The sequence below is a fragment of the Aotus nancymaae genome, unplaced genomic scaffold, assembly GCF_030222135.1.
Source record: "Aotus nancymaae isolate 86718 unplaced genomic scaffold, 86718_ANA_hifiasm-v0.15.2.pri h1tg000007l, whole genome shotgun sequence".
NCBI lineage: Eukaryota > Metazoa > Chordata > Mammalia > Primates > Aotidae > Aotus > Aotus nancymaae.
Genome location: NW_026988418.1, coordinates 22876555 through 22903248, shown reverse-complemented (window position 1 = coordinate 22903248; position 26694 = coordinate 22876555). Strand labels below are relative to the sequence as shown.

The 26694-nt window shown below is 39.1% G+C and overlaps 1 protein-coding gene across 4 annotated transcripts in view; it reads right to left on the bottom strand.

The window, feature by feature from the left end:
• FGGY (FGGY carbohydrate kinase domain containing) overlaps nucleotides 1–26694 on the bottom strand; it is a 428788-nt gene that overhangs the window by 122595 nt on the left and 279499 nt on the right. For all 4 annotated transcript variants that reach the window (XM_012442661.2, XM_012442660.2, XM_012442659.3 and 1 more), the window contains exons 9-11: nucleotides 23916–24023; nucleotides 12277–12338; nucleotides 1813–1960 (exon numbers count right to left, since the gene is read on the bottom strand). In XM_012442661.2, coding sequence (XP_012298084.1) covers nucleotides 1813–1960; nucleotides 12277–12338; nucleotides 23916–24023 — 318 coding nt within the window. The remainder of the gene's footprint in view (nucleotides 1–1812; nucleotides 1961–12276; nucleotides 12339–23915; nucleotides 24024–26694) is intronic.

The following is a 26694-nucleotide window of genomic DNA, read 5'->3' as shown; positions in this document are numbered from 1 at the left end:
TGTAAATGGTTCTCAAAGGCTTACCAGTGTGGACTTGGTCTGTGTCAGCCATGCTGTTTACTCATATATGTATGTGTCCTGTTTTTAAAATATAAAATTATTCTTAAAAATAATTTAAAATCTGTATACTTACATTTCAAAAAAAAAAAAAAGAAGTTCCTTTTGGTGCATACACACTTTCTCATGGATATGAGAATTCTTCAGATCACTCCATTGCTTTCTTTGGAATTACATTCTGCATTTGGGTCAACTTTATTAGAGTATCTTCTGATGATAATTCTTAGGTCTTGGATGTCAGGATTGGTTTTAAGAAATGGATAAAAGCTACTAGGAGACATGAAGCCTGACATGCTGGGTATTGAAGTTGGATATGACAGATGTTGGCTAGGGAAGGCCCCCGGGTCAGTTTTACCTAAAGCAACAAAGGACCTCCAGAGCAATGACCATTTTACTGTGCAACACTGCTTTGTTTTGTGGTCATTTAAAACACTGTCAAGCTTCTTCTTCAACATTTTAAGTATCTAACTGTATTTGCCTTCAGATATTTGTTTCTGATTAAGACACTTATTTCTGTACCCATATGAAATGTGTTCTTCCCCTACCCCCTGCTTACACACAGAATTGGTTATATGAAAGCACAGCTTTCTAGTTGTGGCCTGTTGCTACATGGCCCTCTCTGGACATTCCTCTTGTGCCTCTATAAACAAGGACACCAAGCTCATGATTTGTTGTGAAGGCATGCTTCATGGACTCCAGATCAACATAACCTTTGCCATGTCTAATATTCTGTTCTTTTCACCATGACTCCCTTTTAGTAATAAAAGTTGATTATGTCCATAGGTAATGAAAGTAAAGTTCAGGTCTTCCTGTTGGCATCATAAAAATATTTAAAATAATCTCAATAAAACTAACCACAAAACTGTAGTATTTTGAGTCTTGAATTCTTGACTCCTTCAGGCCTGCTTCACTGTTATGCAGCTTCCTTTGCACAAGGTTTGCCTTGTTTACAGCCTCTGTTCCGAACTCTCTGCCTTAACATACCTCACACCTTCTCAGCTTTATGACATTTTCCTGGTTCCTGCATTCATGGCTTATTTTCTTATTTGTGGCTTCAGCTGGCCCCTCCTCTAGCTTTAACCTGCTTCATCACACCTCAAACATGATTCTCCTGGTATTAAAGATGTCATTATTTTATATCTCAACTATGGTGGTTGAGAGTTCTCCCACCAAGTTCATCTGGCTTCTCTAGGAGGGCCTAGACTATCCACAGAGAAAGTGATTCTAAAGGCCACTTAGAGCAGGATTTATTCTCCAACAGAAGTTACAAATCGTATTCACCTATAACAAAGTTTAATCTGAAATCCTAACTATACTAGTGTAGACTCTGACCAGCCCTGACTCAGAGCCTAGGCAAATGTATGACTGTGGCCAGCAAGACCATGGGTGGTAATATTTACCACTGATTTACTGGGCAACCTAAAGTAGCAGTTGGAAAACATGACTTGACAAACTGATGTATGTGCCAAAATTACATAGGCGTGACTTTTAGCCACTCCACAGGACAAAGAGTAGCTGAACATAGGAAATGCTGATTTTAATGCTTTCAAGGTTGGCTCAGAAATAATGAGAACTTTCAGCAGCTCATCCCAGGGAGAGCAACCGCCTTCACAACAGCAATGCATCTGCACAAAGTCAGTGGACTGTTGGCCTGTTTTATTTTTCTCCTTTTCCTTTTTCCTCCCTTTGCTTCTTCCAAACTTCGTAGCCCTTTGGCCTGCCTTCACCCACGTGCATGCACTAGCTGTTACTTACCATGCCCTTTAGTGTCAGATCTGCTAAGGGAGACCGGTTGCCATGGAAATCTGGCCAAACATGTAAATCAACAGTAAGGAAACCCACAGGCTGAGCCTTCTTAATCAGATCCAGGTGACTGTTCAAATATGCATATACACTCTGGCATCTGGAAGAGAAGTGAATTTTATTTTTAAAAGGGGGGTAGGGTCAGGGAGCGAATCATCCTATAGAAAGAAACCATTTGTACTCCCATATCAGATCCAGGAAAGTAAGCAGGCTTCTAAAAGCTTCAGAGAAACTAGCAAACTGTATTCTAAATCACACTATACTATCACCAAAAAAGGTGCCACGTCCTAGCAGAAAGGTTTGGAGTCAGAAGACTGGATCCAGGAATGGCTTTACTCTTAGTGGGTGTACGGCCATGAGAAAGTTATTCAAACTTTCTGAACCACCCTCTTCTCATCTGTAAAAACAGATATCATAATCCCTGTCCAACTTACCTCATAGGGTTATTGTGAAGATCAAAGAAGATTATGTATGTGAAGACACAGTATTTTGTAAACTGTACAATACTGTACATATGTCAATAATTTATTAAAATCAGTATTCCTAATTGTAATAACAATGAGTTGATAAATGAAGAGAAATATAAGTTCCCAGACTGAGGATAGGATTTTGCTAAGGAAAGTGACTGAATATTATGAATACAGTTAGCTTAGGATCAGAATCAGAGAACTGATTTCCAACCTAAACCTACCAAATGACATTGACATTGTGTACGTTTTTCCCTCTTTTCTCATTCTCTCTCTCTTCTTTTTTTTTTTTGGAGACGAATTTCACTCTTGTTGCCCAGGCAGGAGTGCAATGGCACTATCTTGGTTCCCTGAACCCCCTCCTCCCGGATTCAAGCGATTCTCCTGCCTCAGCCTCCCCGCCTGGCTAATTTTTTGTATTTTTAGTAGAGATGGGGGTTTCACCATGTTGGCCAGGCTGGTCTTGAACTCCTGACCCCAGGTGATCCACCCACCTTGGCCTCCCAAAGTGCTAGGATTACAGACATGAGCCACCACACCTGGCCTTTTTCTCCTTTTTAAGTCTTGGTTTCTTCATGTGTAAAATGAAGGAGTTAGACCAACTCCCTCATTCTTCACATGTTCAGGTGAAAAGGAGGTGGAGCGAAGATGATGAGCATGAGAGCTCTGCTCGGTTCAGATCTTGGTACTACCTGTCTTAGCTCAGTAACATGGGCCAGTGACTTAACCTCTCTGATCTCCAATTTTCCCATTCATAAAATAGTTTAATAACACCTACCTTGCTGGGTCAGATTACATCATATGGCACAAAGATTAAAGCTGGTCAGCCTTTCCCTCTTAAAAGGTGCTGCCCTTCTAAAAGTTCTGAACCAAGGATTTCAAAAGAAAGTGGGTATTCCAGCAGTTGGGCTCTGTGCTACTTCCCACTGGGGCCCTTGGAAGTCTCTTTAAAGGTTAAAAACATGGCTTGTATAATGGCAGAAAAAAAAAGTATAGGAAATCAATGTCCAAAGGAGGTTATCTAAGATATCTAAGGCATTATTTATGTTTTGCATTTTAAAAGTGTTTTAGAAGGAAGGCTCAGCGATTTCTAGTTCTAGTTTGTGATCAGAAGAGTGTCCCCATGGATCCTATGAAGTTGCCAAAAGTTTTCTAAACTTGATGTAAGGAAACAAGCAAATGAGTAGAGCAGTAATTTTTAAACTCTCTTTATTTCCCCTTTATCAGTAGAACTCTTTTATTAAAAATTTTATGTGAATATTCAATGTAAAAATACCAAAAAGCAAAGGTGCTCTGTGTGAGCATGAGTAAGTGTGTAAATGTGAATACATGTATATGTGTGTGTGTGAGTGCATGTGATGTGTGCTAGGGTGGCAGTGAGAGCAGTCCTATCATCCTACCTACTAGCAGTTTATTTGCTTCTTGCTGTAATAGCTCATTCTCATCTGCAAAAATATTCTTCCTTAGACCATATTAGGAGGAATACGATATTACTGGGAAAAGGCTTAACAGCTACAGCTGCCATTCCCTAAGCATACACCAGACCGTCCAGCACTGCCCAGTGGGGGAGGTATCACTAACATCTCTTTACAGGGGAGATACTTGAAGGGGTGAAGAGATATGGCTGAGTTCAGATTTAAACCTTTCTCCTTGTGATTGTGAAGCCATGAGCTCTCTGTATCTTAGGTCAGAAGTTGTTTATCAAGGACCCAAAAAGTCAAAACCCTGTATTAGAATGATTGTATTATGGCTTCAGGAAAGGAACTTCTGAAGCCTCCATACAAGGCAGAGCCAGGACATCAGGGAACATGAATATGATAATCTCCCGGCTTTCCAGCTCTTTGCTCTCTCTGCTCCTGGTCCAGCAGGAATCACATTCATAAGACAAGCCTCGAGAAACATCTTTTCTAGCCAGAAGTCAAGAGTCTGCACTAATTCTTGCAACTTTCCACTTCAGAATAGACACTGCTCTTAAAGTAAAGGGATTTTTTTTTAAGGAAGCACATGTCTATAAATCTTTTCATTCTGCCTCTCAAGGCATCTGTGAGCAGGGCATTTTGTTTCAGACATCTGGGTCAATAAGAATCTATAGGCCTAATTACTATTGATTCGTCATTGTCCCATTTACTTCAGGTCTTTGCAAACAGAGAGATTCATTTAGGCTCTACATATATGGCCACTCATGCACTAATGAGATCCCTGGGGGATGGGGCATATGCTTACCCCTTTGACTCCTAACCTCCTTGCAGCTGTATGTTTATTCTCTGAATGCAGCCATTCCCCTACATGTTTTTTCAATTATACCTTACCATGTGTGCTATCTGAGTATATCATTCAAAATGAAATGCACTTGGAAGACATTAAACTAACTAATGCACATCATTATTCACATAATTTTAACCTTGTATGATGCCTTTTTTGGTTGTGACTTTGTTTCATTTTGCATGTTTTATCAATTCCTTCTCAAATGGCAGCCTGCCCTCTTCTAGCTAGGTAATCACACATGAACTGTGATCCCAAATGGATCACTCTCCCTCTCTCTCATGAACCCCAGGCTGATATATCCTGTCTCAGAGGGAGAAGTTTTTGCTGGCCACATCCCATCGGGTATTATGAAGAAAATATAGTTTCAATAATCATAAAGTGACTTCACCATGTACCAGCTGGATGATCAGGTAGGCAAACCCTCTCTGATCTTACTTAATTTTTTGCTATTGGGGCTAATACTCTCTACCCAAAGACTGCTATGAAGATTTAACATAGAGCCCTGAGCACTATAAAATGACAGGTTATCAATAAATAGTTTCCTCTTCTTTGCCATCATAAGAAACTCATTTCCAGTTTTTAAAGAATCAAGAAACATTTTTTTCAGACTTTATTGCTTATAACTTTAAATGCAGACAGCATCCCTGAAATCTCTCATATCCTCCCCCCTTCATAAATCACCTAATTCATTGAGTTCACAGGCTGCCATATTGTTAAACCAAAAAAGAGTATGGTGGCCATACTGTTAAACCAAAAAATCAGAATACATGGTATGACAAAAGATACTTGTGCTCTTTCTAGCAGTAAGAGAAAGTCTTAGAAAAGAAGTTTCCATACTGTCTGTCTCTAGTTCCTTACTTCTTAACCCAATACACTATGCATTCTGCCTCTCCCATTTTACTGAAACTGGTCCCACCGTGAGGAACAATATCCTCTTTGTTGTTAGTGCCCATGAACCATTTTCTGCATTTTACACCATTTGACCAGTTCTTCCTCATTTGTTTTCTCGTTTCTGAAACACTATACTCTCTTGATTTTCCTCCCTCCTCTTTAGCTGGTTCTCCTTCTTCACTTGTTCATTAAACATATGATGTCTTCCAGAGACCTACTGTCTTTGACTATTTTCTTACTCTTTATTTCCCCTCGGATGATCCTATCCTCTTCTCATGGCTGCAGTTACCATCTAGTGCTGAGGACTTTCAAATATATGACCTGCTCTCCTGTCTATTTCTCTCCTATATGTTCCTCATTAAGTATCCAACTACAAGTATCAAAAGTGCCTCCTATTAGATGTCCAAAGACAACTCAACTAAGCATGTCCAGTCAGGCTTTCTGCACTCTTTCCTGTCCTCAAAGAAATAATAGAAGAATTCAGGAAAGAAGGAAAAAAGAAAGGTTGAGGGTGAAAAAAATATGCACAAGCACATTATTCTAAAACTATGAGATCCATTATACTTCAGGTCTTAGAAAAAAATAGGCATAGCAAAGACAATTTTAAGGGCTTTGAAACCAATGTTCTATATCTCCTTATTTATCTCCAATTTTGATTAGGGCATTTATCAATGGCTGGCTATATATGTATATATGTGTGTATAAGTATATAGTATGCATATTTGCATGTATGTACTACATGTATATATGTATATGTGTGTATATATTTTTATGAAAGCAAAGACTTTGTTTGCTTGGTTCATTCATGTATCATTAATGCTCAAAAGATACTCATCAGACAGATGAGCCACAGACCCTGGATTTTAACTTTTGCTTTGCTGCCAATCTTGAATCTAGCACTTGTGGATTATGCCAACAGCTTCTCACTAAACCCTGTTGTTACCAGAACCTCATTCAGAGAAACTGTTAGTTAAGGTTCTATAAGAGAATCAAGTTTGGAGGAGAAGAGTTAAAGTTTATGATCAACATAAGGTGATCTCTGCTAAAGAGTGAAATATCTGCATATTTGGCCCCACATAAAGAGAAACTTTGGTTACCAGTTACATGTACAGGCACATCTAGTTTTTGTTTACTTAATTTATAAGCTCACAAAACACTTCTCTTCAGAGATGGGGTCTAAGAGGATTATGGTAAATCAAGAGTATAAAATACTCAATCTGTTTTATCAACACTTGTTTCCACAGTTTCAAACAGGATTTGCTGACCCTAAGCTCTGAGATAGGGGTTACCTGCATTGCTGTTTTCAGAAAGCCTCAAGTCATAGCAAAAGAGATACATGGTTCTTGATTCAAAAGGAGTTGCCCTCCCTTCCAAACAGCTAACTTCATTTTAACTACAGCTATGCCTATTTCTTTCTAAGACCTGAAGTATGATGGTCCCATGGTTTTAGAATATTGTACTCATAGATCTAACAAGATACAGATGCACTTTCCTTTGTAAGACAATAAAAGAAAAGTGGAAGGAAACAGGACTAACATTTACTAAATACCTATTAAGTATCTGGGCTAGATGCAAAAGAGTCATCAAAATATAGAAAGAAATGAAGTCAAGAACATAGTTGAGATCACCTTGGAAGAAATGGCAAAGAGAGAAGCTATCTGTGATAAACATTAATGTTAATGGTCAAGAAAAGAACTATAAACTTAAGAAAAGCAGATTAGAAAGGAGGAATCTTTCTAAGATTTATTATTAGAAAGGAGATATAGGAAGAAAACAGAGAGGGCAACATTCCAGAAAGCAAAGGGAAGATAATGTTAAAAGGAGGAAAAAGTTATCACTGATGTCCCATGCTGCTGAGAACTCAAGAAACGGAAATAAAAAACATCCTATGGACTTAGCAAAATAGAGGTCACTGATAACCTTAATATGAAATGTTTCAGGGGGCTGATGGTGACAGAATTCAAACTAGAGTGGGCAAGGAAGGAGTAGAAAGTGGGGAAGTAGAGACCGAGAGTACAGGCAATGCTTTGGAGAAACTTCACTCTAAATAGAAGGAGAAATACAGGGAAGTCCCTGGAAGTATAAAGTTATGTGAAAAGAGGTGGGATTTAAATTCAGTTCTGACTCCATGACTGAATTTTGTAAGCTGCTGTTTCTGAACCACCCTATACTGTTGTTTCTCTGAGTTTGCATGCTAATCCATAAATTCTTCCCTCTTTTTATTATGATTTGCAACAGAATCTACTCAAATGAAGTTCATCTATAGAAGAAAGTTCTGGAGTTTTTGAGTATGTCATTGTAAAACTAATTATTTACACAAACTATTAACACAAACTAAGTTTGTGTTATGCACTAAAATGTTCACATATAGACATTCCTGCAACCTGCTTTCATCCTAGTAATGCATGTAAAATGAATTAAGTTTAGAGGAAAAGAGTTAGAGTTAAAGGGTAGTATTAATGTAATTTATGGGTGAGGAATCTAGGAGTCATTGAGACATTCACAGCAGAACTGTTACAAGAACTCAAGCCTTCTAATTCCCAGTCCCTGTCCTTGCTATTCTTCCATGCTTTCCACAAGAAGGCAGGCAGGGTATGAGTGACTGATATCTGCTGCTTGAACCCAGAGCAACCACCAACAAAACTTCCTCCTCTTATAATCATTAATAGTAATAATAGTAGTTGATATGGTTTGGCTGTGTCCCCACCCAAATCTCATCTTGAATTGTAGTTCCCATAATCCCCATGTGCTGTGGGAAGAACCTGGAAGGAGGTAATTGAATCAAGGGGGTGGTTGCCTTCAGGCTGTTCTTGTGATAGTGAGTGATTTCTCAGGAGATCTGACAGTTTTATAAGGGGCTTTTCCTTTTTTGCTCAGTACTTCTCTTACCTGCCACCATGTGAAGAAGGATGTGTTTGTTTCCCCTTCCAGCATGATTGTAATTTCCCGAGGCCTCCCAAGCCCACAGAACTGTGTGTCAATTAAACCTCTTTTCATTATAAATTACCTAGTCTCAGGTATTTCTTCACAGCAGTATGAGAATGGACTAATACAGCAGTAGTAGTTGTAGTAGTGGTCATCATCATTGTCATAATTCAGTTTACAAAGCACTGCAAACTAAGTCTCCCGTCAAATATATTACCTCTTCTAAACTCAAAATAAATCCTTAAAGGTATCTCAGTCTGATTCTTCACTATTATTCTATATTATAATGAGGAAAATGGGTTTCACAGAATGATACATGTTGGAGCTGAGATTTGAATCCAGATCTTTGAACTATAAATCTAGTGCTGTGTTCTTTGGCTTAGTGATTTATAAATGCTTAATCCCTTTAAGAAAATAATGACCATTATGGCCCCCTTCACAGAAATGCATGCAGAATTATGTAATCAACAAAACAGGGCACAATTTCAAGAGGTTAAATGATGATCTGAAATTAGGAATCCCTGTTCTAGGTTATATGGTCTCTAAGCCAACCAATATGCTAGTTGATAAGGTTATGTGGCATAATCCCTCTCAATGGTAATTGCAATTAATGACTAATTGCAATGGTATTGTAACTAAAGACTCCTAGAAGGGAATACCTATGAAGCTTTTCTCAAACTCCTTGTCAAGATCAGTCCTCCTTTTCTACACACCTTGATGACACACTACTTATATTTTAGTAGAGTATGCATTTATTCTGCTCTGTGTAGGTGTGCTGACCCTATTAGACTGTAAGTCATTAGAATGGAAATGTCTAATAGACTAACTACAACAATCATTTTTATCACTACCATTTTTTAATGGAACACCTATTACAGCTTGACGCTTAATTACCACTCTGTGTCAGCCACTATTCTAATTCATTTAATTTTCTCAACAACATTATGAAGTATTTACTATTATTCCCTTTACAGTGAGGTACTAAGGCATAGAGGCTAAGTAACTAGCTCAGAAACACACAGTGAGTAAGGAACAAAGCTGAGGCAAAGGCAATCTGGCTTCAGAGTCTATTAATGGCCACCTCAGACTATTTCTCTTTTGTCCTGTACTAGCTACATGGGTTTCTCTGATAATTCTATAAAAAGTATCTTCCTTTACTTAAACAGCCTGACAACAGAGCATTATTATCATGAAATTCATTAATTTATTATTTTTTAAACTTTTTCTTTCAAAATAATTTTAGATTTACACAAAAGTTACAAAAATAGTAGACAGAGTTCCCTTTTACTCATCACCTAACAAATTAACATAAACAACAATACTATTAATCTCTATTTGAATTTCAACAATTCTCCTCCACTAATATCCCTTTTCTGATCCAGAGTCTAATCCACTATTATATATTGTTTCAGTTGTAGTACCTCCCTAAGTCTCCTCCAATCTAAAGCAGTTCTTCAGTATTTAAGTTTCTTAATTTTCCTTTGGAGCAAACTGTCTAATAGCTTTGTGGAATGTCTCTCAATTTAGGTTTGTCTGATGTTTCTCATATTTACATTGAGTTTAATCAGTTTGGGCAAGAACATGGCAGATATGACGTTGTGTCCTCGTTGATGCATCATAAAAGGAGACACATGATTTTACTACATGTTATTGCTGGTGTTGCTAACCTTCATCACTTGGGTAAGGTGGTGTCTGCCATATTTATCTACTGGAAAGTTATTATTTTCCTCTTCATATTAATTAGAATTAATTAATATGAAAGTTATTATTAATTAGAATTAATTAATATTAATTCTTCATATTAATTAGAATTAATTAGTATGAAAGTTATTATTTTCCTCTTCATATTAATTAGAATCTTGTGCTGAAATTCTCTGGGATTATGACAATATCCTGCTTCCCACTTTTACTCATTAATTTTAGCATCGATTGATGATTCTTGCCTGCAACATTTATCTTTGTAGTGTTTACCTAATGATGATTTTCTATTTCCATTATTTCTTCTACATTTATTTATTTATTTATTTTTGAGACGGTGTCTTGCTCTGTCATCAGGCTGGAGTGCAGTAGCACGATCTCAGCTCACTGCAACCTCCGCCTCCCGGGTTCAAGCAATTCTCCTGCCTCAGCCTTCTGAGTAGCTGGGACTACAGGTGCATGCCACCATGCCCAGCTAATATTTGTATTTTTAGTAGAGACGGGGTTTCACCACGTTGGCCAGGATGGTCTTGATCTCTTGGCCTCATGATCCGCCCGCTTCGGCCTCCCAAAGTGCTAGGATTACAGGCGTGATCGTCTACATTCATTAATTGTAAGGCTACTGTTCTGACAGTGAAGAGGAAAACCTGTCCTTTCTTTCCCATTTATTTCCTTCTTCAGTAATTTACTTATGGAGTTATTTACTTACAGACTTATTTCATGCTATTACTGTGTATTTTATCCTGAGTAGGCCACTGAGAGATTCTTAAAGCTAGTTCAAATGTACTTTGACAATTCCTTGTTGAGTAACTTATTTCTTTCTGGCACCATAATTTTACTGCCCCAACCCTAGACTTAGCCAACTTTCTAAGAAGTCCTGATTACTTTTATTGGAGAAATGGGAGAATGGTATTTAGAATCCAGTATCTGGGAGCTAGGTATATACATTGCTACTACGGTGTCATTGCTCCCAGGCCATCTCAGCACAGAGAGGTAGGGAGCATATGCATGTTTATTCATGCATGAATATATATATCTATACTTACTTATATTTGTATACAAGTGTGTGTGTGTTTATACATATACACATATATAATCATAAGTTGCTACTGACACCATAAGGTTCATTCTAACCTTCTCCTTTTCCCATTTGTGAGGAACCTGGCTCTCATTATCCACAATATATTGATTTCTTCACTCAGTTGTAGCATACACATAAAGAGGTGTCAATACAGCTAACCCAGACACCTATGAAAAACGAATTCACCAATTAGAGTATAATATTTATGGATCGTTATTTTTCTCTTTAGCAATATGGCATACAGTCAAAATATTCTTTCCCAGATTTACTTAGGTTCTTTTCTTTTCCCAACCCCCTTTGTAATACAGGTTCAGTTTTTACTGTGTGTATTTCATTTTGCCCATCCCAGCACACACATATATCCTGGCTATTTATCTATCATCTATTTATCGAGTGATCAGGAACATGAGGCATCACAATGATTCTAAGAGTTATAGTTATATAAAGATATATACTCAGAGAAGCATCATTTCTTCCTGCTACCATGTTCCCATTCCCACATTCTTTCCACCACATTCCTACCATACCCTGTAAGTAACCAATCTTATTAGTTTCTGGTTTAAACTTCCTATATTTCTTTTGCAAAAATGAATAGATACACATGTATTTCCTTATGTCTTTCTTTTTACATGAAAGGAAGTACATTGTAAATACTTTCTGCACTCGATTTTCTTCAAAATATTCTAGAAATCACTCCATATCAGATATTATCTTCAGTTTCACAGATGAAGAGACAGGTGTAAAGAGGTTAAGTAACTAGCTCAAGGTCCTACGTCTATTAAGGAGTAAGGATGGGATATGAATCTAAGAAGTTTTGACTCCAGAATCCATGCTCCTCCTTCTATATCAGAGTTTCTTATCCATAGTCCTTGGGTATATTCTTGGGGAATTTCTAGGTTCTCTAAGTTCTCTTCCATCATTTAAAGAATTAATACATGTATCTTCTGGATCATCCAGATGACTATCTTTTAGGCACTAACAGGCATCTTTATTGTCCATAGGATGTGAAAATCACCCAACAGCCCAAAGTGAATGCTCTCAATACAGTCACAGAAGGAAAGCCTTAGAGTAAACAGAGATAGCAGTTACCTGGCTGTGGCCTTCGCTTGTAGTTCTGGGAAAGCAGCATGGCCTTGTACCATGTGGTCTATCTGAAAAATAAGAGAGATGGGTCAATTTTATAGCTTCTTTAATTTACGTAGAAGATAGAAAAATTTCCATTAAAATGAGTGTATGTTTCTTTCAACTCTTTGTCCACATGGGATCTAAGAACATTAAAATGCCAATGTAGCAAGTGTGCCTCAGCTAAAATAAATTTAGCTTTGATTAACCTAGTGCTAGTGCTAGCCTCTTAAATATATAAAACAAGGAAGTTTAGAGAGAAGAGCAAAAGGAAATGAAATTCCCAAGGCTAAACTGGTAGAAGCAGGTTAGCATCAGGCTCAAGAATGAGGAGTAAGGAAGGGTAACTTAAGTCAACTGGTGGGGGGTCTGAGTGTTAAAAGCACTAACCTTTTCTGGATCACATCATCCAGGCTGTCATCCCTGGGCAATGTCAAACCTTGAATTACTCACTGTGTCTTACTAATGGAGAAGCTGGATGAAAGAGACTATGTCGAGGGTTTTTGACAAAACCCTCATTAAAAAAATTTTTTTGAAACCCTTAGTTAAGGAAAACAAAAAGTGAGATGGCTCAGAGCTGTCAGGAGAAACTCTTCTGACTGAAAAATCGTCACATGGGAAACACAGCTCTCCAAGGACAGAAATGTCTGAGCTCTGCAGACAATCATCTTATTTGAAATCCCAGGTCTAGGATCTTATTCCTTAATCCACTTGGTGGCTCTAAACAAAATAGTATGAAATATGTATCAGGACAGAGATGTTTCTCCATGCAGTTACTCTGCTTGCTCTAACACACCCAAGCAACACTGTGCTTGAATTCCTGAACCTCATCTGTGTATTTTCTGAATGTTTACTTGAATTTCTAGGATACTAAAACAACCATTCGGATAGAGTTATTTTCATTCCAACTAGGAAAGACTTGCTCTTCTGGCTTCACAGGGATAGGCCCTCTGAGCATGTTTCCTGAGAGCTAGGGCTGTATAAAGAAGATAATTTGTTCAGGAGCCACAGAGGCCAGGTGTGGGTTCTGGCTCAGAATTTCACTAGCTGAGTGACTTTGTGCAAGTCACTAAACTGTTTTGAACCTCCATGGCATCCTTTTAAACAGGATTTCTAGGAAGTTAAGTGTGTCTACTTGACATGGTTTGTCTGTGTCCCCACCAAAATCTCATCTTGAATTTTAGCTCCCATAATTCTCACATGTTGTGGAAGGGACCTGGTGGGAGACAACTGAATCATGGAGGCAGTTTCCCCCATACTGTTCTTGTAGTAGTGAATAAGTCTCATGAGGTCTGATGGTTTTACAAGGGATTTCCTCTTTGACTTGGCTCTCACTTTCTCTTGCCTGCTGCCATGTAAGACTTTCACCTTCTGCCATGATTATGAGGCCTCCCCAGTCATGTGGAACTATGCATCCATTAAACCTTTTTCTTTATAAATTACTTAGTCTTGGGTATGTCTTAATCAGCAGTGTGAAAATGGACTAATACACTACTACAGTGCCAACAGTAGCATAAATGATATCACGTGAAATATACTGACTCATTTGCCATACATCAGCACTAACTTTTTTTTTTTTTGGCTCCTAGACCAGTTTATTTCACTTTCCAGCATTCAAAGAAATGTGATCTGCAAAAAATTAGATAAAAAGTTCTTTTACTTCTTTACAAACTACTGTTAGTTCTCAATGAGTTTACATGCCTCACTTTTTATTCCAAGAAAAAACCCCATTGTGCTAACTTAAGCCTTATATGCACATTATTCTATTTTGTTTATTCTTTACAGCACTCCTATGAGGAAGATACTATTCTTCATTATGGAGATAAGGAAACTGAGCCCAAGGTCACAGAAAAGTAATGACAAATCTAGGTCTCAAACTGAGGCCTCTATATTTTAAGACTTTGTTCTTAACTACTATGTGATATTGTCTACTGAACTTCCAGATATAAGTTGTATACCATTGGTGCAGTTTTTGTGGAAATGTTTCAGAATAATATCAAAGACATTGGTCATTTCAATGAAAAAAATTCATGCAGTTATTGAATATTTATTTTCTCTGGGTTCAACTTTGCATTACTGTGATGATACATATCTTCATCACACTCTGGATCCCTTGAGTTTGCAATCCATTGAGAGCATCAAGATAAACTCACTGGGAACTGTAATGGATAATTAAAGGCATTACTTGATTTGACACTTGTTTTTATGGGAAGTGCTTTAGGAGTTCAGAGAAGAGAGAAGAAAAAGATGGACTGGTGACATATTTTGGAGGTGGAACCCTCAGGACTTACTGATGGATTGGATGTGAGGAGAAAGGGGAAAGGAAGAGTCAAGGATTAATCCTAATTTTTTCTCATGTTTTGGCTTTAATAAAAATATAAATGATGGTACTCTTTACCAAGATATAGAAAGATAATGCAGAATGAACTTTGGGAATGTATCAGTTACTACAGCCAGAAAATGCAGTAACTCTTGACTCCTTCCTCCCTCTGACTCCATAACATCGAATCCACCTTCACTCATTGATAGCACTGCTACACTCCTTAACCCTTGGCCTCTTTCTTCTGCACACTTCACACCTAATCCATCAGGGTGTGAAGGTCAAGGTCAAGGTTTGAAGGTGGCTGTACCTTCAAAATATATCCAATATCTAAGCATTCTTTACCAGCTCCATTCCATTATCCTCTTCACTTAGCTGACTTACTGCAATAACCTCTTTCTGGCTTCTATGCTTCCCTCCCCATACTTTCAACCCATAGTTAACAACACAGTAACCCCACAACAATATGGTAGGCAGCAGTAAAAATGATTCTTTGAAAACTTAAGTCATCTCACATCACTCCTCTGCTCACTATTCTCCAATGGTTTCCATTTCACTCAGAGTAAAACTATTACTGTGGCCAATAATGTAGACCCTATTATCTCTCTGAACTTGTTCCCTGCAACTCTCATTTTGGTTCTCTCTGCCCCATCCATTATTGCTATTCTCTCTGCCCCATTCTTGCTATTCTCATAATATCCCAGGCAAGCAACCCTCTTCAGAATCTTTACACTGGTTTTTCCCTTGACCTGGTATATTCTTCCCCTAGGTTTCAAAATGGTTAAATTCCTTCCTTTCCTCATTCTTTGTTCAAATGTCACATGAGTGAGGTCTGCCCTGACCACCCTATTTAAAACTTCAACCTTCATACCATAATTTTGGTATATTATCATAAAATTGAATTTATTTATTTATTGTTTATATATTTGTGTATATATTTATTTAATTTTATTTATTTAATAAATATATATATTTGTGTATATGTTTATTATATATATAATTTTGGTATATATACCATAAAATTAAATTTATTTATTTATTGTGTAGTATCTGTCTCCCCCTGTTAGAATGCAAGCTTGAGAAAGGTACAGAAGTCTTGGCAGGGTGTAGGAGGGTGCAGAAGGGGCTGTTTTACTCACTGCTCTTTTCTCATTCAGAACAGTACCTCAAACATAATAAGCACTTGGTAAATACTGGCTGTATAAATAAACATCATTCTAAAGAACTCAGACTTTATTCTAATGACAACTGAAGAGCTATCACGAGTGACAGACTCATACCTATGTTTCAGAAAGACTTCTATAGTTACAACGCAAGAGAAAGATTAGAAGGGGAAAGATTAGAGGCAAGAAGCCAATTAGGAAGTTGTGCAGTAATCCAGATGAGTAAACAAAAAATGAGTAAACAGCAAAAGCTAGGGCAGGAAGAGGGAACAGAGAGACATTTGTTAATGCAGAGTTAGTCTTTGTATCCATGAAGTCATTCTAACTAGCGAATGTGAAATGCTGGGGACACACCTACATCTGTACACAGATCTTGTCAATACTGATGCATATACATTTTTCTCCCATGGCCTTACAAAGCCTGCCAACTGTATTTGCTTCAAGATGCTTAAAGAGAATGTCATGTTAACGGACAACAGTTGTTTCTCAAGGGAGTCTACAAGAGAGCTGGAAGAAAAGCTCAGAAATGCAACTCCACAAAACTCCGATTTGGTTTTGGAAAGATCTTGGGCCTCTGGTGGCCAATTTGGGTTTGTATTGTGGCTCTCCTACTGATAACTGCAAGATTTTGATCAAATTACCTTACCATTCTCAGCCTTTCTTCATCAATAAAACTAACATGAGAACACTGACCATATACATATGCTGTGAAGACCAAATGAAATACCAAATCTTAAGGGGCCTGAAAGTATTCAGTATATAATAAGTACTCAGTATTAACCTCTGTTTTTCCAGTAGGCGGTAGTGATTGTACTATCTATTTTTATGTCCTACAATAAATTATAATGATCAGTTCTGTATCCAGCTTTTTTACTTGATGACGAACTACTGGAGTGACCATATTCTTGCCTGGCCCAGTGTAATCACCCAGGAAATCTCTGTCACATGATAGAAGGAGTGAATGAGTGAAGGGATGAAATCATTATCTCCATAACCTGTACTACACTGTGCACACTGCAAGTTATTCATACACCCATTTATGGCAGAATGGCTTCCATAAGTGACTTCCTGAGGCTAGTCCCAGCCTTCGACATGAAGCAGGGGGCAGATAGACACTTACAATGTGTACATCCTAAAATCCCAAGAGTACATAGCAATTTGTGGCATTGTAACTTTGTGACTTAATCCAAGCCCAATTGTTCCAGAAAGCCAATGCCACCATAGCAGTGGCTTAGGAACTTGTCTTAGCCTTCTTTATCTAATGCCATCCCCAATAAAAATAACTCCATGTGAGGCAAAGAAGACCACTTGGAAAGGGTGATGGCCGAGGTCCAGTTGGAAACAGGATTTGGTATCTTGATGCAGGAACTGCATAGGGTCAGTGTTCTGTGGATAAAGTCTGGGCAAAGGCAATGCTTTTTTGCACAACTATTCTGTAAAGAATATTGGCAAGCACAAGACAAGCCTTGATGCATGATGAAACTAAAATCAATCATCCTTGGGAAGGGAATATGTGCTTTTCTAAGAAGTAAATATCAAAGAAATATCAAAAGATCTTGTCCTATTTCTTTTCCTTCATCCTGAGGATAACCAGATGAAGTTTTTTTCTTTTTAATAGCAATCTATTCACATACTTAGAATGAGATACTTGCTTTGTAATAGAAGATCTGTATTTAATTGTAAAAATGGACAAAATATCTTTTTTTCAAATCTATGGTTTATATATATTTTTCATTTCTTTTCCTTTTCTTTTTTTAATCTTCTTTCCTCTCCTTTACCTTCTTTTTTCTCTCTTTTCTCATTTCCCATCTCTTCTGCTTTAGTGGGTGTATGTATGACTGTGTGGCATTGTTGATACCGTAAACAATGTACTACTGGAGCAGACACTCTCAGATGTGGCTTACTAAAGAAGTGCATATGCAACAAGGAACAAAAAAGATGCAGCTTTCTCTTATCATTTCCTATGTGACAACAATGTGTTTTAAAATGAGACTGTAATTTACAAGAGAATAAACAAGAATTAGTCAATGGTAATGAAAAGTGAGTAGTAAATAAACCATATTAAAAGGCCATCGATGGTAGGTGAGGAGTCTCTCCAGCTGTGATTGCTACCTTCACATAAGTATAAAATACAGATACTGACTGTATCTATAGGTATAGTCATAGGACTTTTGAGAGTATTAATGAAATAACACATGAAAAGTTCTTAGAATTAAGATTGGAAACAAGCCTTCAAAATAACATTAGGCATTGTAATTATGCCTGTCATTCAAAGTTTAACAGAATTATGTGTATAAATCCCTCTAACAGAAAGAAATTCAGAAAGCTCCAATTATTACAATTAATACTACCATCACGATAATATTTTTTTGTCTATTTTATAACTGGCATCTCTCTCTTTGCGTGTCCTCTTCAGAATGATGATGGACAATGTAATTTGTTCTTGATTCAAATTTTGCTCCATTGTGCTAGATTTTGGATTTCCTAAGATTTCACTCTCTGTAACCTATAAGTCAATCAAGCCACATGCCTATGTCCAATGAAACTAAGTTGCCCAAAATGGAGCTCCAAATGAAGCTTGACAGGTTGATGGTGCAATACTAACGAAACAGATAAAAGCTAATGTAAGGTTTGTTCTTGGGTTCTTGTCGAGTTTAAAACGGAAGAAACTGAGGCCAGCACAAGAAGATCCAATGTGAAGGAATTTATTCAGGCTCCCAGACGAAGTTCTATGGTCTGACAGGAGGGGCCGGAGAAGTTGCGCGGGGGGAGGGGAGTGTTTATAGGGAGTGGAGGCGTTCGATTGGTTGTGCCCAAGGTGAGTGGGGCCTGGATGGGACAAAATGGTAGGAGAGGAGTGGGGCCTGGATGGAACAAAATGGCAGGCAGGGAGTGGGGCCTGGATGGGACAAAATGATATCAGGTAGGTCCTGGCGGGGCTTTTTTCCGGGCTCACAGTGAGGTGGGGTGTGTCTGAGCTCCCAGCGAGGGAAGGGGGTGTGTCCGAGCTCCCGGTTAGGGGGTGTGGTGTGTGTCCGTGCTCCCAGCAAGGCAACCGGCCTTACAGCTAACAATTCCCATGACTGCTCTCAAAAACCACAGCAGAATACTATGATTTGTTGTTGATAGCAATGAAGAGGTCCCATTTTTTATTTAAATTCAGGCTTATGAAATAGGTATAACCAATTTTTGTTCACAAAGATATGTCATAACATTTGGGATAAGATGGGTTATATCCATGGCAGTGGAGGAAACTTTCAGCCAAACGCTGGGGAAAATATTTCTGACTGATAGGGATGCTCGATGTGTATATTAAGTCTCTGAAAATCTACTGATGGACAGGTTCGTGAACAATGCATTTTGCACAAATAATTGGTTTACTCAATCATTTTCCTTATTAGAAAAAGCTTCTGGCTTGTGTTGTCTACAAGTTCTGGGTCTCCTCAAGGTGATTATACTATGCTCGGAGGTTTAAAATGGCTATATTTCAGTCATGGGTCCTCAATGTGTCACAAAAAGAGAAAGAATATTTAACTTAAAAGTTGTCCAGGAAGAGCTGAGGGGAAGGGGAGGGGTCAAAATGGCCCACTAGAAGCAGCAGCAATTGGAAGCTCCCATCGAAAAGAATCATAACAGCTTGCGAATCCTGCAGCAGAAACGGATTTATCCAGGTTCTGTCATCAGAACTGACTAGTCAGCTGGTGTGACACACAGAGAGGAAGGAAGAGCTGTGTGGTGTGGTGGCCAACCTGAGAGCCACATGGGTCAGGAGAGTCCCCAGCCCCCAGCTAAGGGAAGCAGTGAGTGACTGTGCTATCCAGCTTGAGAAACCATGCTTTTTCTAGGGAAATGTGAAACACACAGATCGGAAAATCCCACTCATGAGCCCATGCCACCAGGGCCTAGGGTTCCCAACCATGGAGCCACACAGATTCCCAACAGCCACTCAGCTAGAATCTGCTTAAGCCTGCTGAGCTCCCGAGAGGCGGCCAGCAACACAGCTGTGGCTGCCTGCTATCTAAGCCATTTGAGCTCCTTGGGGCAGGGGCAGGAGCCAACACTGGGACTGATAGCTGCATTACACACTAAGTTCCCAGGATGGGGGAAGGGTAGCAGCCATCTCTATAGCTCCAGGCCATGCTTTTCCCCTCCTGGAGCCAGGGAGGCTGGATGACTTGGTCCCAAGAGGTGTTCTCCACAGACCAACACACCAGCTGTGGCAGACTGCGGCCAGAGTGCCTCTTCAGGCCTGATCCTGACCCTCCCTCCTCACTGGGTGGGGCCTCCCCGCAGGAACTCCAATAACTCCAGCCAGAACTCTGATCTCCCTGGGCCTGAGCCCCTAGGGAAGGGGTGGCTGCAGTCTCCACAAACTTAGTCCTTCCTCCTGCTAGTTCTGAGGCATCTGGGCAGCTCAGACAAGCGGGCTCCATCCCCAATGAAGTACACCCCCTCTACCAAAGGACACTCAAAGTGCTTGTTAAATGCGGGTCCTGCTCCCCTTGTGCACCACTGGGTGAGGCACTTCAACAGGGATTGTCAGACACCCTATACAGGAGTGTTCCTACTGGCATCAGGTTGGTGCCCCTCAAGGTCAGAGATCCCAGAGGAAAGAGCAGGCACCCATCTTTGCCATTCTCCAGACTCCTCGAGTGATATTTCCAGGCACGGGAGTGAACCACATCAACAGGGCCTGAAGGGAACCCTCAGCAAATCACAGCAACCCTACAGAAGAGAGAACTGACCATTAAAAGAAAAACAAACAGAAAGGAACAACAGCATTAACAAAAAAAGAGTCCCCACAAAAACCCCATCCAAGGATCAGCAGCCTCAAAGATCAAAATGAGACAAACTGATGAAGATGAGAAAGAATCAACAAAAAAACACTGAAAACCCAAAAGGCCAGAGTGTCTGTTCTCCTCCAACTGATCACAACGCCTCTCCAGCAAGGGCACAGAACTGGACAGAGGATGTGATGAACAAGTTGACAGAAGTAGGCTTCAGAAGGTGGGGAGTAACAAACTCCACTGAGCTAAAGGAGCATGTGCTAACCCAATGCAAAGAAGCTAAGAACACTGACAATAGGTTACAGAAGCTGCTAACTAGAATAACCTGTATAGAGAGGAACACAAATGACCTGGTGGAGCTGAAAAACACAACACGAGAACTGTGTGAAGCATACACAAATATCGATAGCTGAATGGACAAAGCAGAAGAAAGGATATCATAATTTGAAGACCATCTTGCTGAAATGAGGCATGCAGACAATATTAGAGAAAAAAGAATAAAAAGGAATGAACAAAACCTCCGAGAAATACGAAACGATGTAAAAAGACCAAACTTATAATTGATTGGAATACCTGAAAGAGATAGGGAGAATGGAACCAAGTTGGAAAACACACTTCAGGATATTATCCAGGAGAACTTCTCCAACTTAGTAAGACAGGCTGATGTTCAAATTCATGAAATACAGAGAACACCACTAAGATATTTCAAGAGAAGACTGACCCCAAGACACATAATCCTCAGATTCTCCAAGGTGGAAATGAAGAAAAAAATGTCAAGGGCAGCCAGAGAGAAAGGCCAGATCACTACAAAGGGAAGGCCATCAAGCTAACAGCATATTTCTCTGCAGAAACCCTACAAGCCAGAAGAGAGTGAGGGCCAATATTCAACATTCGTAAAGAAAAGAATTTTCAACCCGAATTTCATATCCAGCCAAATTAAGCTTGATAAGTGAAGGATAAATAAAATTCATTCCAGACAAGCAAATGCTAAGAGATTTTGTCACTACCTGGCCTGTCTTGCCAGAGCTTTTATAGGAAGCACTAAATATGGAAAGGAAAAACTGGTACCAGCCACTGCAAAAACACACCAAAACATGAAGACCAATGACACTGTGAAGAAACTGCATTAACTTGTGTGCAAAATAATCAGATAATATCATGATGACAGGATCAAATTCATATATAACAATATCATCCTTAAATGTAAATGGGCTAAACGACCCAATTAAAAGACATAGACTGGCAAACTGGATAAAGAGTCAAGACCCATCAGTGTGCTGTATTCAGGAGACTTCTCTCACATGCAAAGACACACACAGGTGCAAAATAAAGGGATGGAGGAAAATTTACCAAGCAAATGGAAAGCAAAAAAAAGTTGAGGTTTCAAACTTAGTCTCTGACAAAACAGACTTTAAACCAACAAAGAGCAAAAAAGACAAAGAAGGGCATGACATAATGGTAAAGGGATGAATTCCACAAGAAGAGCTAACTATCCTAAATATATATGCACCCAATACAGGAACACCCAGATTCAAAAAACAAGTTCTCAGAGACTATAAAGAGACTTAGACTCCCAAACAATAATAGTGGGAGACTTTAACACTCCACTGTCAATATTAGACAGATCAACGATACAGAAAATTAACAAAAATATTCAGGACTTGAACTAAGCTCTGAATTAAGTGGACCTAACAAACATCTACAGAACTCTCCACCTCAAATCATCAGACTACATTGTTCTCAGACTACATGGCACTTACTCTAAAATCAACCACATAATCAGAAGTAAAACACTCCTCAACAAATGCAAAAGAAGTGAAATCATAACAAACATTCTCTCAGAACACAGTGCAATCAAATTAGAACTCAGTATTAAGAAACTAACTCAAAACCACATAACTACATAAATATTGAACAATCTGCACATGAATGACTCCTGGGTAGATAATAAAATTAAAACAGAAATAAAGAAATTCTTTGAAACCAGTGAGAACAAAGAGACCACATATCAGAATCTCTGGGACACAGCTAAAGCAGTATTAAGAGGAAAATTTATAGCACTAAATGCCACCATCAGAAAGCTAGAAAGATCTCAAATTGACACCCTAACATCACAATTAAAAGAGCTAGAGAAGCAAGAGCAAACAAATCCAAAAGCTAGCAAAAGGCAAGAAATAACTAGGATCAGAGCAGAACTGAAGGAAATAAAGACATGAAAAACCCTTCAAAAAAAATCAACGAATCCAGAAGCTGGTTTTTTCTTTAAAAAAATTAACGAAATATACAGCTAGCTAGACTAATAAAGAAGAAAAGAGAGAAGAATCAAATAGACACAAAAATGATAAAGGGGATATCACCACTGACCCACAGAGATACAAACTGCCATCAGAGAATGCTACAAACACCTCTATGCAAATAAACTAGAAGACCCAGAATGAATGGATAAATTGCTGGACTCATACACCTTCCCAAGACTAAACCAGGAAGAAGTCAGTTCACTGCAACCTATGCCTCTTGGGTTCGAGTGATTCTCCTGTCTCAGCCTCCTGAGTAGCTGAGATTACAGGTGCCCAACATCATGCCTGGCTAATTTTTGTATTTTTAGTAGAGATGTGGTTTCACCATGTTCGCCAGGCTGGCCTTGAACCCAGACCTCAGGTGATCCACCCACCCTGGCCTCCCAAAGTGCTGGGATTAAAGGCATGAGCCACCATGCCCAGCAGAGCTCTTGTCTTTAAGGAGCTGAGTGTTCTAGAAAAGAGGATTAGTAACCAATAAGAATAACAGAGTGTGCTAGGAGCTGGAGCTGGATCTTAAAGGACAAACAAAATTATTGAGGTGGTAAAGAACTCCCTAAGCAGGGAAAGAAGCATGTATAAAGGGACAGAGAAGTGAAATGGCAGGAGGCATGGAGAAGCCGTGAGGAAGGCAATCTAGTGTAAATAACAGGCATATGTGTGGGACTGCAGGGGATAGACCATGAAGTGTATAATGTAGCCAGAAGATTATCTGAGCCACGTCTCGAGGGCTATGGGGAAAATTGAAGGATTTGGGCTGGGGACTAACATGCCATTTTCACAAAGTAGAATATCACTCTCATCATCCTGAGAAAAATGGATTGGTGTGAGGAAAAATAAGGTGAGAAGAAGGGCTGGTTATCACTGCCTCACACATGCTGCACCTGTATAACAGGTTAGGCTGTGCACTAACAGGATGTTAACCCCAACTCAAGGGTCTGCAAATCCTCCAGATACTGGGTATATGGGCCATGTGACAAAATGGATTCGTCAATGACATAAAAACATCCATGACCCTACTGAGAAAGTGTCAACTTACCAATTTTCCAGTAATGCTCTGACCACCTTCATTCAGCCAGAACCCAGGTACCATGGCTGAGAAATAAGGTCCCCAGACCCCTGGTACAAAAATCGGGTCTTTGCTGATCTGGAAAGAAAGACAGAAAATAATGTGAAAATATTGTCTTTCAAGGGCAGGGGGAGAATTCTCCTCCTAACTAATATTTCTATGACCATGGAATTCGGCTTCTTACTGAACGACTTTTATGGTGGGGAAGTCGCTCTCTCCAAAGAAAGGCCATGGCTCCTTTTTTTAGAAACTTTCCTGATAATTCATTTAAATGTCAAGTTAATAAAAATGATCATTTTGGAAAGAAACTGATAAGATGTTTCCTTGCTGGTTCCCTCGTCATGGCAGAGATTGCAAAAGTGGTCCCCATTCTTCACTCTTCCTGGGTCAACACCATTTGCAATGAGACTTTGCAGCTCCTCACATTGGGAGGTGGGTCTCTCTCCCTACCTCATGAATCTATGCCAGTGTTGTGACTTGTTTTGCCAAGAGAATGAGGTAGATGTGACACTGGGCCCATTTTCCAAGCCTAGGCCTCAAGAGGCCTGTGTGCTTCTATGCTGTCTTTCACTCCTCAAACTTGGCCACAAGAACATGTCCTGACAAGGATGCTGGGTGACAAGAGATGTGCAACAGAGCTGAGTCTGTTCCGCTGTCTCAGGTATTGTTCCAGATATATGAAAGAATCCAGGCAATACCAGCAAATCTTCCTAGGTGACCAGCATTGACTAGCCCAGATCATCAGAATCATCTAGCCAACTAACAGACTTGTGAGCAAAAATAAATGTCTACTGTTGTTTGTCACTAAGGTTTTGTATTTGTCTGCAACTTAGCATTTGGGAGATAATAATAACTGATATTTTTTTTCCTTTTACAAACATGTACTGCTACCTAATAGCAATCCTCTTCCCACTGGGTGCTGGGGACACAAAGATGAATAAGAGTTCTTACCTTCAAGAAACTCCCATCTAGTGGAGGAACTATACAAATAAATAGACAAATAGAATATGGCATGGCCCATGAGATGGCAAAGACAAAATACAGAATATTGTGGATGGGCACAGGGGGTGAGGAATGTGCTAAAGATTATACAAAGACAGAAGCCGTAGTTTAACTATATACCCCAAGGCCAACTGCCCAGAGTCAAGTGGTGAAACTTAAGTCATTCTGCTTTCCCTGAGTTGCTAGCTCTAATCATAAACAAAGCACAAAACATAAGCTTTATGTCCCTGTCAGCATGATTTGATGAAATTAAAACTTAAGCTTTAAGTCCTTGTCAGCATGATTCAGGGAAATTAAATCAATCAGCTATAGACAAATCAGTTTAACAGTCTTATTTGCCCTAAAAAAAAAAAAAAATGTTAACACGTAACAGTCAATTACTAAAAAGGTCAAAATATTTTCTCCTTAATGCTTCATAAACTGCACTGTAACTGACAGAAGGTAAGCTTCTTACCACTTGAATTCTTGCTGAGGGCAAGCTGTACTTTTTGTTAGATAGCAAACTTCCAAATTTTCCCTAACTTGTTCTCATTTTATTTTTGACAAGTAGAATGGTACAGCAGTGGCTTATTAGAGAAAGGGACATAAGCTAAGTTTGAAAAGACTAGCAGGATTTTGGTAGATGAAATGAAACAAGCATTTCAGGTAGAGGGAAGAGCTTGAACAAAGCCATGTCGGTAAGAGAGGTGCTCTCAGTAATCAAGATAGTGCAATGCTTTTTTTAGTTCCTTTTCTGTAACAGACCATAGAAGTCCCTTCAACTGTAAGGAAACTATATAAAGAGATGAACTAGAACAGGTGGGGAGAGACCATGTGTTCACTCATCTGCAATGGTATGTGCTTCTCATGTATTCAGCAGTAAGGAATGCTGAAGTCACATTTATGGTCGCAGAAATGTTTTGCTAGAGGGTAGGGAAGAAAAGGGAGTTAGGTATAGAAGGTATTCCAGCAGGTTTTGAGGCTGGGAAGATAATCCATTCATTTATATATTTCACAAATATTTACTCAGCCCTTACTATGTGATTGGTAATGTGCTAGGCCCAGAGGATACAGAAGTTATGACCAGCATTTTAGCATGGGGACAGACCTTATTTAATTGTCTTAATCTCAGCTACCCTGGTTCTCTTTTTACTAAACTAGTGATTCCTCAAATCAGTAGGATTCCTAACCCCAAAATGGGAAGGAGGTGAAGGAAGGTAAAAAACAAAAACAGTGTAACATTGTCAAATTTAAATTTTGTCAAATTAGGACAAATCTTCACAATGAGCATTTTAACATCTAAAATAAGGAAGAATAATCTCAGGGAGAAAAAAGATAGGCTTTCATAAGAAACGTAAGTTCAGCTTACATTAACATATACATTCATTTCTTTACTGGTTCAACAGATGTTTCCTGAGTTCCTAGTCCAGGTCTGTGCCAAGCACAGAGATAAATGGTAAACAAGAGCACAGTCCCTGTCCTCATAAAGCAACCAGTCTTGAGAGGGAAGCAGACCAGGGTGACCAATTACACAGGTTTGGCCAGGACTCTCCCAATTTCAGCACTGAAAGTCTTGCCTTCTGGAAAACCCTTCAGTCTCAGCCAAACTGGGACAACTGGCTACCCTAAGACAAACATTAATCAAATCATTACACAAATATGTAATTACCAACTGTGAGAAGTAAATAAGGGAAAGCCAAAAGGTATTATGTGAGCACACAAGTGAGGTGCCTAATTCAGTCTAGGTGACGGAATGCTTCTCCGAGGA